The following is a 12,975-nucleotide window of genomic DNA, read 5'->3' as shown; positions in this document are numbered from 1 at the left end:
TGCAGCATTTATCTGACTGCTCAACTATAGAATAAAAAATAACTATAGTTATTTCTGAAACAGTTTTTTATAGTTCCATTACATTTATTCATTTTATCTGTGTGTGTGTGTGTGTGTGAGAGAGAGAGAGAGAGAGAGAGAGAGAGAGAGAGAGAGAGAAAGGGAACATCTATCTGCCAGAGAATACAAGTGGAGGTCAGAGGACAACCTGAGAGAGTCTGTTCTCTCCTTCTACTATGGGGCTCCTGGGAATCAAACTCCAGGTTGTCGGGCTTGGCAGCAAGTACCTTTATTCTCTGAGCCATCTTGCTGGCCTTTGTGGGCAGTTTTTAAAGGTGGTGCTTTACCAGATTTTTGATGGTATAAGATATATGAACTGTAAGTTAAGAAAATACGTCAGATCCATGCAATCCCAATTCCATGCATGAGTGTGTTTGTGTCTCTCCTGACAGTAAAAAGACTTACAGGAATCAATGTGTGGATTAGGGGAGATGTTTATTTTCTTCCCTTATACTTCCTCTGCATTTCCAAAGTGTGCTACCATAAATGTGCTTGTTCTGATCATCAGAAAGAATATGAATTAATTTTATTAAGTTGAATGATTTTATTTCTGAAATTTAATACTGATGAAATTATACATTAAAAATACATTTTTTTAAGTTGAGGGCCAGCAACATGGTGGCACTTACCACCAAGCTTAACTATTCCAAGGACCTGTGGGGTTGGAAGAGAGAACAGATTCTAGCACGTTGTCCTCTGACCTCCACATGTACTCCATGGTATTTGGCATGCATGCAAGTGAACTCACTCACACATACACAAAATAAACAAACAAACAAATATGAAAACACTATTATCACAAACTGTTTCTATGCCAAACATTATCTGCTCTCTGAGACTTGTTACTCTATCTCTTCTTGGGAGTTGATATCTTATGATTTGAGTATGAACATTCTGTCTTTATTGTTGGATATTTCCTCAAGAGTAGAGAAGGAAATACTTTGCATCCCAGACAAATGTGTGACTCTACCATGTTCTGTGAGTCCACTGGTATTTGCCAAATGTCTCCTTCCGTGCCTATAAAGTGGGAGGATAAAATCTGCCTCCCAAGGCTTCTGAATTCATCAGATTTGTAGATAGAAATGCCTGATGTGAAAGCTGATACGCAACAGGCATCTGGTAAGCATTATTTATCTATGGCCACCGCCTTCATGTCGAGTGACAGTAACAGAACCCTGAAGAGCACACCCATTCCCAAAATCCATTCCATGTATCACACAGAGCTTCCCAAGACCCTTACTCATGGTCAAATCAAAGCTCTCAGCAGCTGTCAAGATGGGGTCAGCTTAAGTACAGCCCACAGACAGGCTGCAGCACAAATCCTTATGGGAAGAACAGAGCAATGTGTGTCGGTGCCATGCTCATACACCCAATTCTCCTAGGTTTACTGGACGTGCCCAACAGAAGATGTGGACTCTTTTGAGATGGAATTCTATGAGCTCATCACCACCCCTCCTAATAATGTTCGCACAGAGCTCTGTGGACAAATTCGAGACATCATGCAGCAGAACCTGGAGCTGCACAACCTGACCCCCAACACCGAGTATTTGTTTAAGGTTAGAGCCATCAATGAAAATGGTCCCGGGCAGTGGAGTGACATCTGCAAGGTACTGTTACATTTGCTTCTTAGGTTAAACTTTTTTTTCTATTACTTATGTCTTAAGTTTTAAATTTTTATTGGAGAGTCACACATATGCACACATGCCCACACATATATACACACATGCATGCCATAGTATGCAGATGGATGTTAGAGGCTCAAACTGAGGGTCTCCAGCTTGTCAAGAGCCTTTACCAGCTGAGTCATGTCTCTGACCCATCAGATGGGAATGTCTTCCTAGAGTCAGGAATTGGCTTAACTGGGAAGATCAGCAGAGATCACAGAGAATTCTGCCTCTAAGCCAGAAAGCTGGTTAACTCTCTGCCAATGATGGCGTCTCTCATCTCCACCAGACTTTTCAGGCCATATCTGAGGATCATAAGTTCTGCTGAACTCAAAACTACTGGATCTAGGCTTTGTGTTAGGACACAGAAGTTTAGAGTACAACCAAGCATAATGCCCCCTTCTGCCATAGTCAGGGACTAGTAGTCACTGTATGAGAAGAGTAAGAAATAATTACAATGGGAAATTCCAAAGGAGCAGTGCTCCCTGCAAGGAGGAGGTGTGAAACTTAGCAAAGAGATAGGCAGCCAGTTAAATCAGCATTTCCCACAGAAGGCAAATGAAACTTGTGGTTCAAGAACATCCCGGGCAATATTTAAGACATATTGATACTAAAACTACTTTGCGTTTCTCTGGTAGTTTAAAAAAAAAGGCATTGAGCAGGTCAGGTTGGCTCCATAAAGCAAAGAAACAAACTATTGTTTTTTGTGATGGAGAACTGATGCTTCTCTCAATTCCCAGTAATGGCATACTTCCACACGAACGCCATTGTAGTGATACTGAGGATACCGGGACTGTCAAGAGCTATCAGACTATTTAGCTGTGAAGGTGCTCTTTGGAATCCAAATAAGTCTTAGAGGTTCTTTAAAAGCAAAAGGGCCAGGTCTGTTCATTTAGAGTTTGGAAGAAGAGAATTTATGGCACCAAGAGAAGGAAGCCTCCGAAAACTTCTAAGACACACCTAGAAGAGATGTATCTGTCTAGTCTGATGTCCACAGAAACTAGAAAGCTATCACCCTTCCCTCTCCTCCCCTCTTCTGCTCTCTTTCCTCCTCCCCTTTCCATCCCATGCCCCTCCTCTTCCTTCCTCTCTCCTTCCTTCTCCCCATCTCCTCCCCTGTTCTCCCCTCTTCTCCGTTTCCCTCCTTTTCCCCTCTTCTTGCCCTCTCCTTCCCTCTTCTCTCTTCTCCCCTCTCTTCTCTTCTTCCTTCTTTCTTGTCAACTTCTCTCTGAATCGGCCTTATTTTGAGGCCCTTCTAAGTTTCTGCTCCACTAAACCCAGCTTTCATGGACTCTTGGGTTGTCTCCATCCATGCCCTGAGTGGTCCGAGTGTTCAAGGCCATTTAGTGGGATTCATTGTGCTTTAATAATCCAGTCAGATGTCTGAGGGATGGATTGTTCCTCCTAATAATGGTGGAGAGTGGGAAGGAAGTGGAGTTCTGCAGAGTGGGGCTAGTCCTACCACCTGGCACCGTGTTTTCCTCCCCCTCCCACAGAGGCTAGACACTTCCATGCCTATGAAATGCGATGAGAGAGCCTGCCTGGCTGCTCAGCTACCTGTTCCTCTGCCAACCTCTCAGCCTGTTTGCCAGTTGCCACGGAGACCTTCTCACTCCAGAGCCCTGAAGCCTAAGACCTGTTGCTACATTTTCTACTCTGTGCTCTTGACTACGGATTTTCTTTTAATCTGACTCCCTCTTTAGACTCCCTTGGAAATGTCTTACCCAGGAAGGGCACTCAGTAAATTTTTCTTAGTGAATCATCTGTCATCTCTAGATGTGAGGATTGGGGACGGATAGAGAGATCGAGGCAAGTCTGCCACCTTACCTTCCTGGGTCCTCTCATCCCTCTCACACTATGACCTCCTTACAAACAAAATTCTTGTCTAATTCATCTTTCTCTCTCCTGTGGTGCTTACCGAAGCAGTTTGCACACAGCAGCCTCTTAACGGTTATTGAGCAGAAACATGAGTAAAAATGTAACCAAACAAATGAATGTACGAGTGAATGTCTAAATTAAGGTCTGAGGGAGTAAATTGATAAATAAAATTAATAATCGCAAAGTATCATAAGCTGCCTGAAGGCAGAATGTTTTATACAGTCAGTCAAAGAACAGCCTCCCCTAAATCTGTCTTTATGCGATTAATTTGCCCTCTATGAACGAGAGGGAAATGCATGTCTGTCTTTTTGCCTTTTCACACAATATCTAAGTGAGCAGAACCCTAATTAATGAGGTTTTCTGGAAGCTTCATTTTTATCTGACTCAAAGCTCTCCAGTATAGATTTTTCCTTCAGAAGTAATTCTTCCTCCCCCCTTTGCAGTTCTATTAGCATTCCCAAGGAAATGCTGGCTTCCTTAACGTTTGTCATGATTAGCATAAGTAAAGGCTTCACCAGCAAATGAAAATAAGATGGTGTGTTTGAATGACATTTATAAAGCTTCATAAAAGTAATGGCTTTAGCTCTTTCCTATAAAACTCGAATTTTTTCTCCTTTGGCACTGGTGTGCGCGTATTTCTGAAAGGTTTCATTTGAATGTGGCTATGAGGTAGCATAATCACGTCTTATCCCAACCTCCCCAATTCCATCGTATGTACGTTTATAAAAGATGTGAAAGAAAATCTTTTATATATGATTTGCATAGCCCGACTTGTTGAATTTTTTTAAAAAAAAATTTTTTTCCTTGGTGCATAATACGTGCAACAAGGAAATTTGCTAGCCAACACTTTAAAGGTCACATTTGAAGGTCAACTCTGCATTATCCATTATCACTGATCAGCCCGGAGTCTCAGATGTTTCCTCAAGGAGGAAGTTCTTATGGAGAAAACACAGGGGATGGGTCTGTATTCAAAGCCAGAATTCTGGTCTCCTGGACCATAATCAAACATAAATAAGCCTAGGAGGATTTGCTCAGCCCTGGAGTCACATGACTCTGGGGAGGTGATGTCAGAGCGTTGAGTCTCTGATGGATCAAATTGTTGTTTCTGAGACAGAATTGTGTATTGAAAAGAGCTTCAGATTTGTGCTCGTGTTCCCGAGTCCAACCCCAACAACACTAGCTTGCTAAGTTCCACGGCAATAGGATACCATGTTGGTCTTACTGGTTCCTCATGGCTCTGTCTCTGTCTCAAGCCTCTAACATCAAGGAGCCTAATGGTCCATTTTAAAAAGGACAGATAAGTGTGTTTTGAGCAAGTTGTGTGTCTGTTGGCCTGTCTTCCTCCTCCTGATTGTTCCGTGGTCCTCGATACACCCCCTGACCACATTCCACTCCCTCTTTGCTCAATGTCTTCCACACACACCTAAAACCCTGATTAGCCTAGCTGCCCATCTCTGTGTGGGGTTCCTTTGACTGCTGTAACAAATCGGTGGTTAAACAGTACAAATCATATTTCTGCAGCTCAGAGATACAAAATGGTTCTCACTGGGTAAATTTTAAATCAGAGTGCCATCCATGTCTGGATCCTTCTGTGGAGGGGTTTCTGAGGTAGACCGCACCCCTTGCCTTTTGCTGGCCACTCACATTTCTAACTAATGGGCCTTTCCTCCATTTTCAAGACATCAACTTCCAACTGTGTCCATCTCCCAACAGCCAACCCTCTTGAAGGCTCCCTTCTGCCTCTGCCTCCCATCTGAAGGGCCTTTTGTGGTAGCACTGAGCCTATGGTGATGGGACATTTTCCTGTCCCCAAACAGCAAACTTAATTGGCCTAAGGTAGAAGACAGAGACTTGAGGGTTCAGACAAGGACATCTGAAAGGATCCATTGATCCACCACTCTACTCTATACATTAGATAACTGAATTACATCAGATTTAGAGGCAAAGCCTCGAGCCTGGCAATATTCAGTAACTGATGCTTTCCTGGGTCTTTGAAACCCTTCAGAGAATGTAGCCATCCCTGTCCCCAGGCATTCTCAAAGTCCTTCTCAGTCTGTCAGTCTCTCAATAATATCTATGTTCTGAAGAGACCATTCTTTGGTCACCCTGGGTCTCCTTAGCCTGCACTGCAGCTGAGATGCTGACACAGAACAAGGCAGCCTCTCTCCCACTAAGTCCCAACTTTCCTCAACTCAGGCTGTTACACATCTTAAGGGTTGAGATTGAAGATCGTGCAACTGACTCTATTTTGCCCTCAGGACTGCCACCTCCACCCTAGACACCCACTCACTCACAGTGGCTCCAGGTCCTGAAGTGATCCACACATGCTTTGCTGTCTTTGTGCACACCAGAAGATGGGCATCAGATCCCATTACAGATGATTGTGAGCCACCATGTGGTTGCTGGGAATTGAACTCAGGACCTCTGGAAGAGCAGTCAGTGCTCTTAACCGCTGAGCCATCTCTCCAGCCCCCATACATGCTTTGTATCCTGTGTCCTGAGTGAGGGTCTACAGTTTCCCAAAGAAGTCTGAACCATTGCTATAAGTAAAATTCTTCTAGTCCTTTCCTACCTACTCTGTAGCTGGAGAAGTTTGAACTCTGAGAACAAGTGTAACTTGGGTTCAAACTAGACCTGGCTTGGTTTTTAACCTCATGTACACAAGCTTTAATTAATTATATACCCCTGGTCCATCTTTGCAAGGACTGTGCCTTATTTCTATATTCCAGTTTGTGACATCTGTTCTAAGGAGGGTTTATTTGTCTCCCTTTGCTCTGATGTGTTCTTACACCATATGTATGGCTGCTTGTTGTGTGTCACTAATCCACATATGGCATTGTGTTCATCTCCCCCTGCCTTGTCCCTTTTTCTCTATACACTGTGTCTGAATGATCTATCTACATCAATGGTTCTCAACCTTCTTAATGCTATGACCGTTTAATACAGTTCTTTCCTTTGTAGTGACTCCCCCAACAACCATTATTTTTGTTGCTACTTCATAACTGTAACTTTGCTACTGCTGTGAATCAAAATGTATAAACATCTGTGTTTCCTGATAGCCTTAGATGATTCCTGTGAAAGGGTCATTCCACCCCGCCAAGAGCATCACAGCCCACGAAGCACTGATCTATGGTTATGGGTATTTTGTCCCTGAATTTCTGATGCTATGCCGTCCTTCGTAGCGTGCATCTGCTTCTTGCCTGTCACCTGTCTACTCAGTGTGGACACCTAAGTTACCTCCACTGATGCTACAGTAGACAACATGTGACCAGTTGTGGCTGGAATGGAGCTGTAAAAGTCTCTCTGGTTTTAGTATGATTCAGGTAGAGTTGCACTAACAAGTTGGTACAGATCAGAAACCATTAGACAGCCACAACTCTGAATGAAAATCTTTCCCACTGTGCTCCTGAGTGATCTTTCCCCCATGTATCCCTAAGGTCCACATTCAAATTTCCTCCTACAACAATGGCAGTGGGTTAGATTACAGCTGCCCTAACAGTCTCATTTTAGCTTCATTGCCTCTTTAAAGGACCTGACCCAGCAGAATCATATCTGAGAATAGGACTACAACATGTAGATTTTAGAGAATCATAATTCATTTAACATAAGAAATGCACTATGACTAAAATTTCTGGGTCATAAACTAGGTGGTTGTCTTATTTAGGGTTTTATGCTGTAAACAGACACCATGACCAAGACAACTCTTATAGGACAACATTTAATCAGGGCTGGCTTACAGGCTCAGAGATTCGGTCCATTATGGTCAAGGCAGGAGCATGGCAGCATGCAGGCAGGCATGGTTTAGGAGGAACTGAGATCTCTACATTTTGTTCTGATGGTAAACAGAAAATTGGCTTCCAGGGAGCTAGGATGAGGGTCTTAAAGCCCACACCCACAGTAACAACAAGGCCACGCCTCTCCTAATAGTGCCACTCCCTGGGCCAAGCATATACAAACCAACACGGCAGTGTACACACACATAAATATTCCTTAAGACCTGATATCCTAAACTCAGCCTGCATTTATCATGATCTACTACACGATAGTCACATCAACTCATTTTATTTTCCTACATTTCACTGTAAATGCTCACGCTCTTCCAGGATTCCTCCCATCATCAGTCCGTTAACACACTTTGCCTGCTTCTCTACCTTCTCACCCCACCCCACACCTGCATGCTCCTGATTAGGTGACTCGCAGGACACCATGTATTTTAAATGATGGTTTTAGACATTGCTAATATTTCCGCTCCTCTGATATTTGCCTTATCACCTCTGTTCATACTGTACTCCATGAAATGGCAGGAGCCTTAAACTTTCAAATAATCAAAGTCATAACAGGTTTTTCCTTATGGTATGACCTTTTGGAGTTCTGTTTAAAAATGTCCTCGCCTTGACTTGGATCACAAAGATAATCTTCTACGTGTTCCTTTATTAAATTTATAGTTTCACCTTTTGAGTTTTATCAATGCAGAGTCTACCTTTAAATGCAATGCAAAGAACAGATGCACCTGTCCTGCCACAGCTGAGCCCAATGTTGTCTACTAGGACTGTGCTGGGTACGTCATGGTGCTATTTTGATCTTATATTCACTGCCTGTATATCTAGGGTTCATTCCTGAATCCCCTATTATGTTTCAGCATTATGCTTTCTACACTGACAAAAAAAATGGCTTCAGCAAAAACAAGGCCCATGCAAGGTAAAGATAATATTGTATAAATGGTAGCAAACCACCCGTTGCTAGGGGGAAAATGGAGATAATACATTCATAGAGCCTTAATAACAGTGAAATGAGAGTGTAGGCTGTACACGGAGCCATGGGGCCAGTGAAGGGGGCTAACAGTGCTGTGAGTTATGGGGCTAGGAACCGAAAACATAGAAGACGTGAGGTTTTTGTCTCAAAGTGAAGATGTCAAAAGATAAAGACTGGGGATGTCACGAATCGGTCTCCACTCTCTCATCAGTGCCCGTCTGCTTTTACTGGGGTTTAGCCTCAGCTTTGTGCTGTCCTCATGAAGTGCCAAGGCATCATCACTACCCATGTAATAGACTAGATAATCAGGGAGACTTACTTAGCCATATAAACATCGAAGGAATTCCTTGTGGTTATTGTTTGAGTTATTTTATTTTTAATCACAACAGAATTGGGTTAGAAAGCCATTGAGAAATTAATTGGAAGACAGTTGATATGTTTGCTATGTTACCTGAACGTTTATTCAAACTGCTTTGTGTGAGGTTTTCTAGGGTCTTCAACTTTGTGTTCCTGGGTAAACTACATAGTTTAGTGATCTAATGAACCACATGAAGACTACACTGTATACTATGTCATATGTGATTAATTTGCTATGACTTTAGATGCATAATCACATGGTAAGTCGGTGGTTATGTGAAGTAACAGATATACCAATCTGATGCCGTGCATCTGTGTATGCAAATATGTTGCACCCTTAAATATATCTAGGAAAAACACAAAGGTGATTAGCGCACAACCTTTGATATTATGAGTGTTTGTTTTATATTGTAGTCTATTCCTCACAGATGGCTGGTTCAGAAGAAAAACTATTGTTCTCTATAGATAAATCTGAGTCCCAGCAAATCTTTAAGGGCTCTATTATTCTAAGAGTCTGTTGGTTTGCCTTGCTTTCTCAGGCTCAAAATCTTATCATCTATAAGTAATGGTGCTTTTATCTCTCAGAGTCTTTGAGTTTATATTTCTTTCTCTTTCCTAACCACTTTAGTGGGAGCCTTGAGTCAGACACAGAATGGCAGAGGTAGACACACTTGTCATATGCTGACACTAAACTTTCTCCATTGACTTTATTGTTTTTCATTCAATGTTTAGGTTTATAGCCATTCACCTAAAGAAACATCTGACTTCCAGGTCTCTGAGAGCTTTTGCATGGAGAATGAGATTTGCACTAGTTGACATAATCACATGATTTTTCTCCATTAGGCCTTTATCCATGAAGTAAATTATGATGGGTCTTGTTTGGTTGTTTGGTTAGCTGGTTTGGTTTGGTTTAGTTTGGTTATGGTGCCAGGAATTAAACTAAAGCCGGGGCCTATCCTAAGCATCATCCCCAGCTCACCATGGCTGCCTTGTCTCTTCATGAAATAAGCCCGTGGTTAGCATCATGTATTGCTTTAATATGCCATCCTAACAGCTATTTCAGTTACCATATTCTGATTTTATATGATTATATCTATGGTCATAAGTGGATTGGGCACATCACTGCTTGTTTATATTGTTTTTATTGGAGTCCAGGATTGATATTTCAAATCTAGCTTCTAGGAGTTGGGGACCCTCACTCTCCTCTTCTTTTCTGGGGCAACCCCATCACACAGCTTCAGTGTGGGACAAGTAAGGAGGTGCCAACTGTCATTTCAATTTCTGTAGCATTTTATGTTCCTGTCTTTTTGCTTCTTCTGTCCTCTGTTTTGCCTGCTGCTGCTGCTCATGAACACCCCTCAGCCACCTCTGTTCCATCCCATTGCACAGCCGTTGGCTTTGAAGACCCTCACTGTGGTTTGAGACAAAACTGTAAAATGTGTATTTTTAAATACAGTTCCAAACCCCATAACTCACAATACCATTAGGCCTTGTTCGCTCTCCCCAGCAGCTCTGTGTGCCTCCGACATTTTTCATTTCATCCTTATCAGGATTGTATCCATGCAGCATCCCTGCTTTTGCCCGACACAAATATAAAAGATTAAAAACATTATCATAGAGACTTTGTGTGGTGTATAAACATTTCTTTTCACCAATCTAACCCAGTCCTCACCCCATCTACTCCTTTGTCATGTGTCCTAATTTGTATGGGCAGTGGGATCCTCCATCCCAACTTTAGTCCCTAAATGCCTCTTTAGTAAATGTGTATTAGGGAATGGTAATGATACAGGTCAGAGGAATGGAGAAGCCTACCACCTCCAAGGTAAGTCACTGGGAAGCATGATGAAGTTGAGTCAGTGGGGTTTCTAAAAAGGTCTCCTTAGCCCTGTTGCCCAGCACCTTGCCTTTCTTGGGTAGCACTGAGTCACTGACCACACTAAAGTTAGTATAGGTCATTCCTGTCTGTATAAAATGGAGAAAATTGGATGACTTACAAATTCTGTTTTATTCATCTTTCATGCACATCTCTAAGAATCTTCTCTATACTTAACCAGTGTTGAGACTACAGAGACTTCAAACAAATAAACAAAAACTGTCCTTTCTCCAAAACCCTAAACAGGTCACCCCAAGTTTAGTAAAGAAACCACTCATTACCTGAAACTTAGAACTTGAAAGACACAAAGAGACAAACTTGAAAGAGACAAAGTTCCAGAGGCAAGGGTTGAGGGGATGTTCTGTGGTAAAGGCCAGTTGGGGTCTAGTCTGTCATTTTTGTCCACATTCGGTTGTATGAACTGCCTTGAGAGAGGTAGAACCTGATGTGTAGAATTGAAGTGCCACATACAACAGCTGTGGGCTGCTGTGAAAACTCTGGTACCCAGTCTGGAGTTCTTCATCTCTAAAGAGGGGCTGACCGAGCACGCTTCCCACAGTTATTATGGGACATTAATGAGATGAAGTGGTCCCGGGCTCTAGATGGTCCTTCTAGGTCCCTCTGTAGATGGTCCCATGCACTCTTTGCTTCCCCTTGCAGGTGGTAACACCAGATGGGCGTGGGAAGAACCGAGCTAAGTGGGGACTGCTGAAGAATATCCAGTCTGCCCTCCAGAAGCGCTTCTGAGCCTTGGAGTACCCCTCAGAACTCTACTGCTCATAGAGATACCTATATGTATATGTATGTATTTTTCTCACCACATTCTTCAAGGAGGTTGTAGATGGACGTTTCCAGTACCTCTGGGTTTTCCAAAAGGAGTCTCCTAAAAGCCAATAAAAGGAAATGTCTGACATCATAACCTGCTGTGATTGGTTCATTATAATGAACCTAAAAGACAAAGTAGCAAGCCTGCAGGTCTGTATAAGCTCGGGTTCCGTCCTGGGCTCAGAATTCATGGTGCTATGTATGGAACAAGTGGCATGCACCTGGGGGGGTAGTGATTGTTCTGTCTTGAAGGGAGACCCCTGGGTGTTCATTTAGTGCTGGCCTGACTCACTCTAGGTGTCTGAGCAAATCAGCAATTGGCGGGGAACGCTTTTCCTCAACATGTAATCTATCTCAATCCAAAGCAGCCAACACTGTGAGAATGTTCTTCCTAATTATTAAGCCCATGTTTTCCCACAGCTTTTGCCCATGGTCTGAAGTCTGCCTCTGGCCAATAAAAAGAGCCAGGCCTCCCTCTTCTCACTCCTCGGTAACCCAGAACAAAGGAGAAGCAGCAGAATTCCTGGTATGAATTACAAGACTGGATGCCCCAGGGTGCTTTGTTACGATCCCATCCCTGCAAATGATGGGCCAGATCCACCATCAAATTTGGTATTATCATATAATCGTTTCTTTGAAAGGCTTCAGAATCATCATTAGTACAGCAAGCAAATTAAATGGCACGCCAGCAGGGATTCCACTCCTGATAAGCTAAAGTGAAATTAAACCTTAAAAAATTAACTGTGTGAATATCGCATTATCGTGATCACGCCTACTCCCGGCACTGACAACGACCATGGTGCAATTAAAGAATCCATACATCCCAATGCTGCCTTTCTAGATACGACGTGAACTTGCCTTCAGGGACTAAAGAAGTTGATGTCTCTGAGAAGCTACCAAACCAGGAGTTGAGTCTTCCAAAGTCAAGTTGAGTTTCTGAACAGGAGCAACACTGTCTTCCATTCTTCGGTCCTTGAGGCTACGATCCATAGACATCCCCCTCTGAGGACCATGCCTGGGATACAGACTTTGTACGTATTTTAGAACTGTATACGGGTCCTAAATAAAACCAAGAGATTCTTAAATACAAATATATACTGCCGTTCTCCATGTACATATTCTATCCTGGCAACCTTTCTTTACAGGAAGGGCTCTGACTCCAGAAGGGATCAGTAGCAAAGCACGCCTGAAAAGATCTCTCACTGTGAAAGAACAGCTGCTAGTTAAGTTTTCCTGCTTCAAAAAAAAATTCTAAATTCACCCTATAGCATGTCTATAGTGAGACCAGGGGTGGTGATGGGTTGGGCTACGACACATGGCCCTGAACTAAACAGATCGGAAACCCGCCCTGCAGACACTCAGCTGATTGGAAATGACTAGAAGCCCTAGGAAAGAAAGAGGCGGAGCCTGGGAAGTGTGAACTCTGGACAGGATGGCTCCTTAAAGAACCTGAAGCTACTTTCTCAAGAATAGGAAGGAGACAGCCAGGTATAAGCAGAGAAGAAATGGAGTCTTCACAGAAGAGCAGCAGGTGTCAAGGCCTTGAAACAGCAAGGGGCTTAGCAT

The 12,975-nt window shown here is 42.9% G+C and overlaps 1 protein-coding gene across 2 annotated transcripts in view; it reads left to right on the top strand.

Annotated features, from left to right (window-relative positions):
* The window catches only part of Trim42 (tripartite motif-containing 42), a 21,896-nt gene extending 9,392 nt beyond the window's left edge, over positions 1-12,504 (top strand). Inside the window, exons 4-6 of one of the 2 annotated variants that reach the window (XR_015626573.1) lie at positions 1,443-1,667; positions 11,245-11,385; positions 11,830-12,504. Coding sequence is in view for 1 of the 2 variants with exons in the window: in NM_001013955.1 (NP_001013977.1) it covers positions 1,443-1,667; positions 11,245-11,331 (312 nt within the window). In the remaining variant the exon portion in view is untranslated. 2 annotated transcript variants of the gene reach the window in all.
* The last annotated feature ends 471 nt before the right edge of the window (positions 12,505-12,975 follow it).

The sequence above is a fragment of the Rattus norvegicus genome, chromosome 8 (assembly GCF_021556685.1).
Source record: "Rattus norvegicus strain SHRSP/BbbUtx chromosome 8, alternate assembly SHRSP_T2T, whole genome shotgun sequence".
Lineage (NCBI taxonomy): Eukaryota > Metazoa > Chordata > Mammalia > Rodentia > Muridae > Rattus > Rattus norvegicus.
This window is presented reverse-complemented; position numbering and strand designations above follow the sequence as displayed.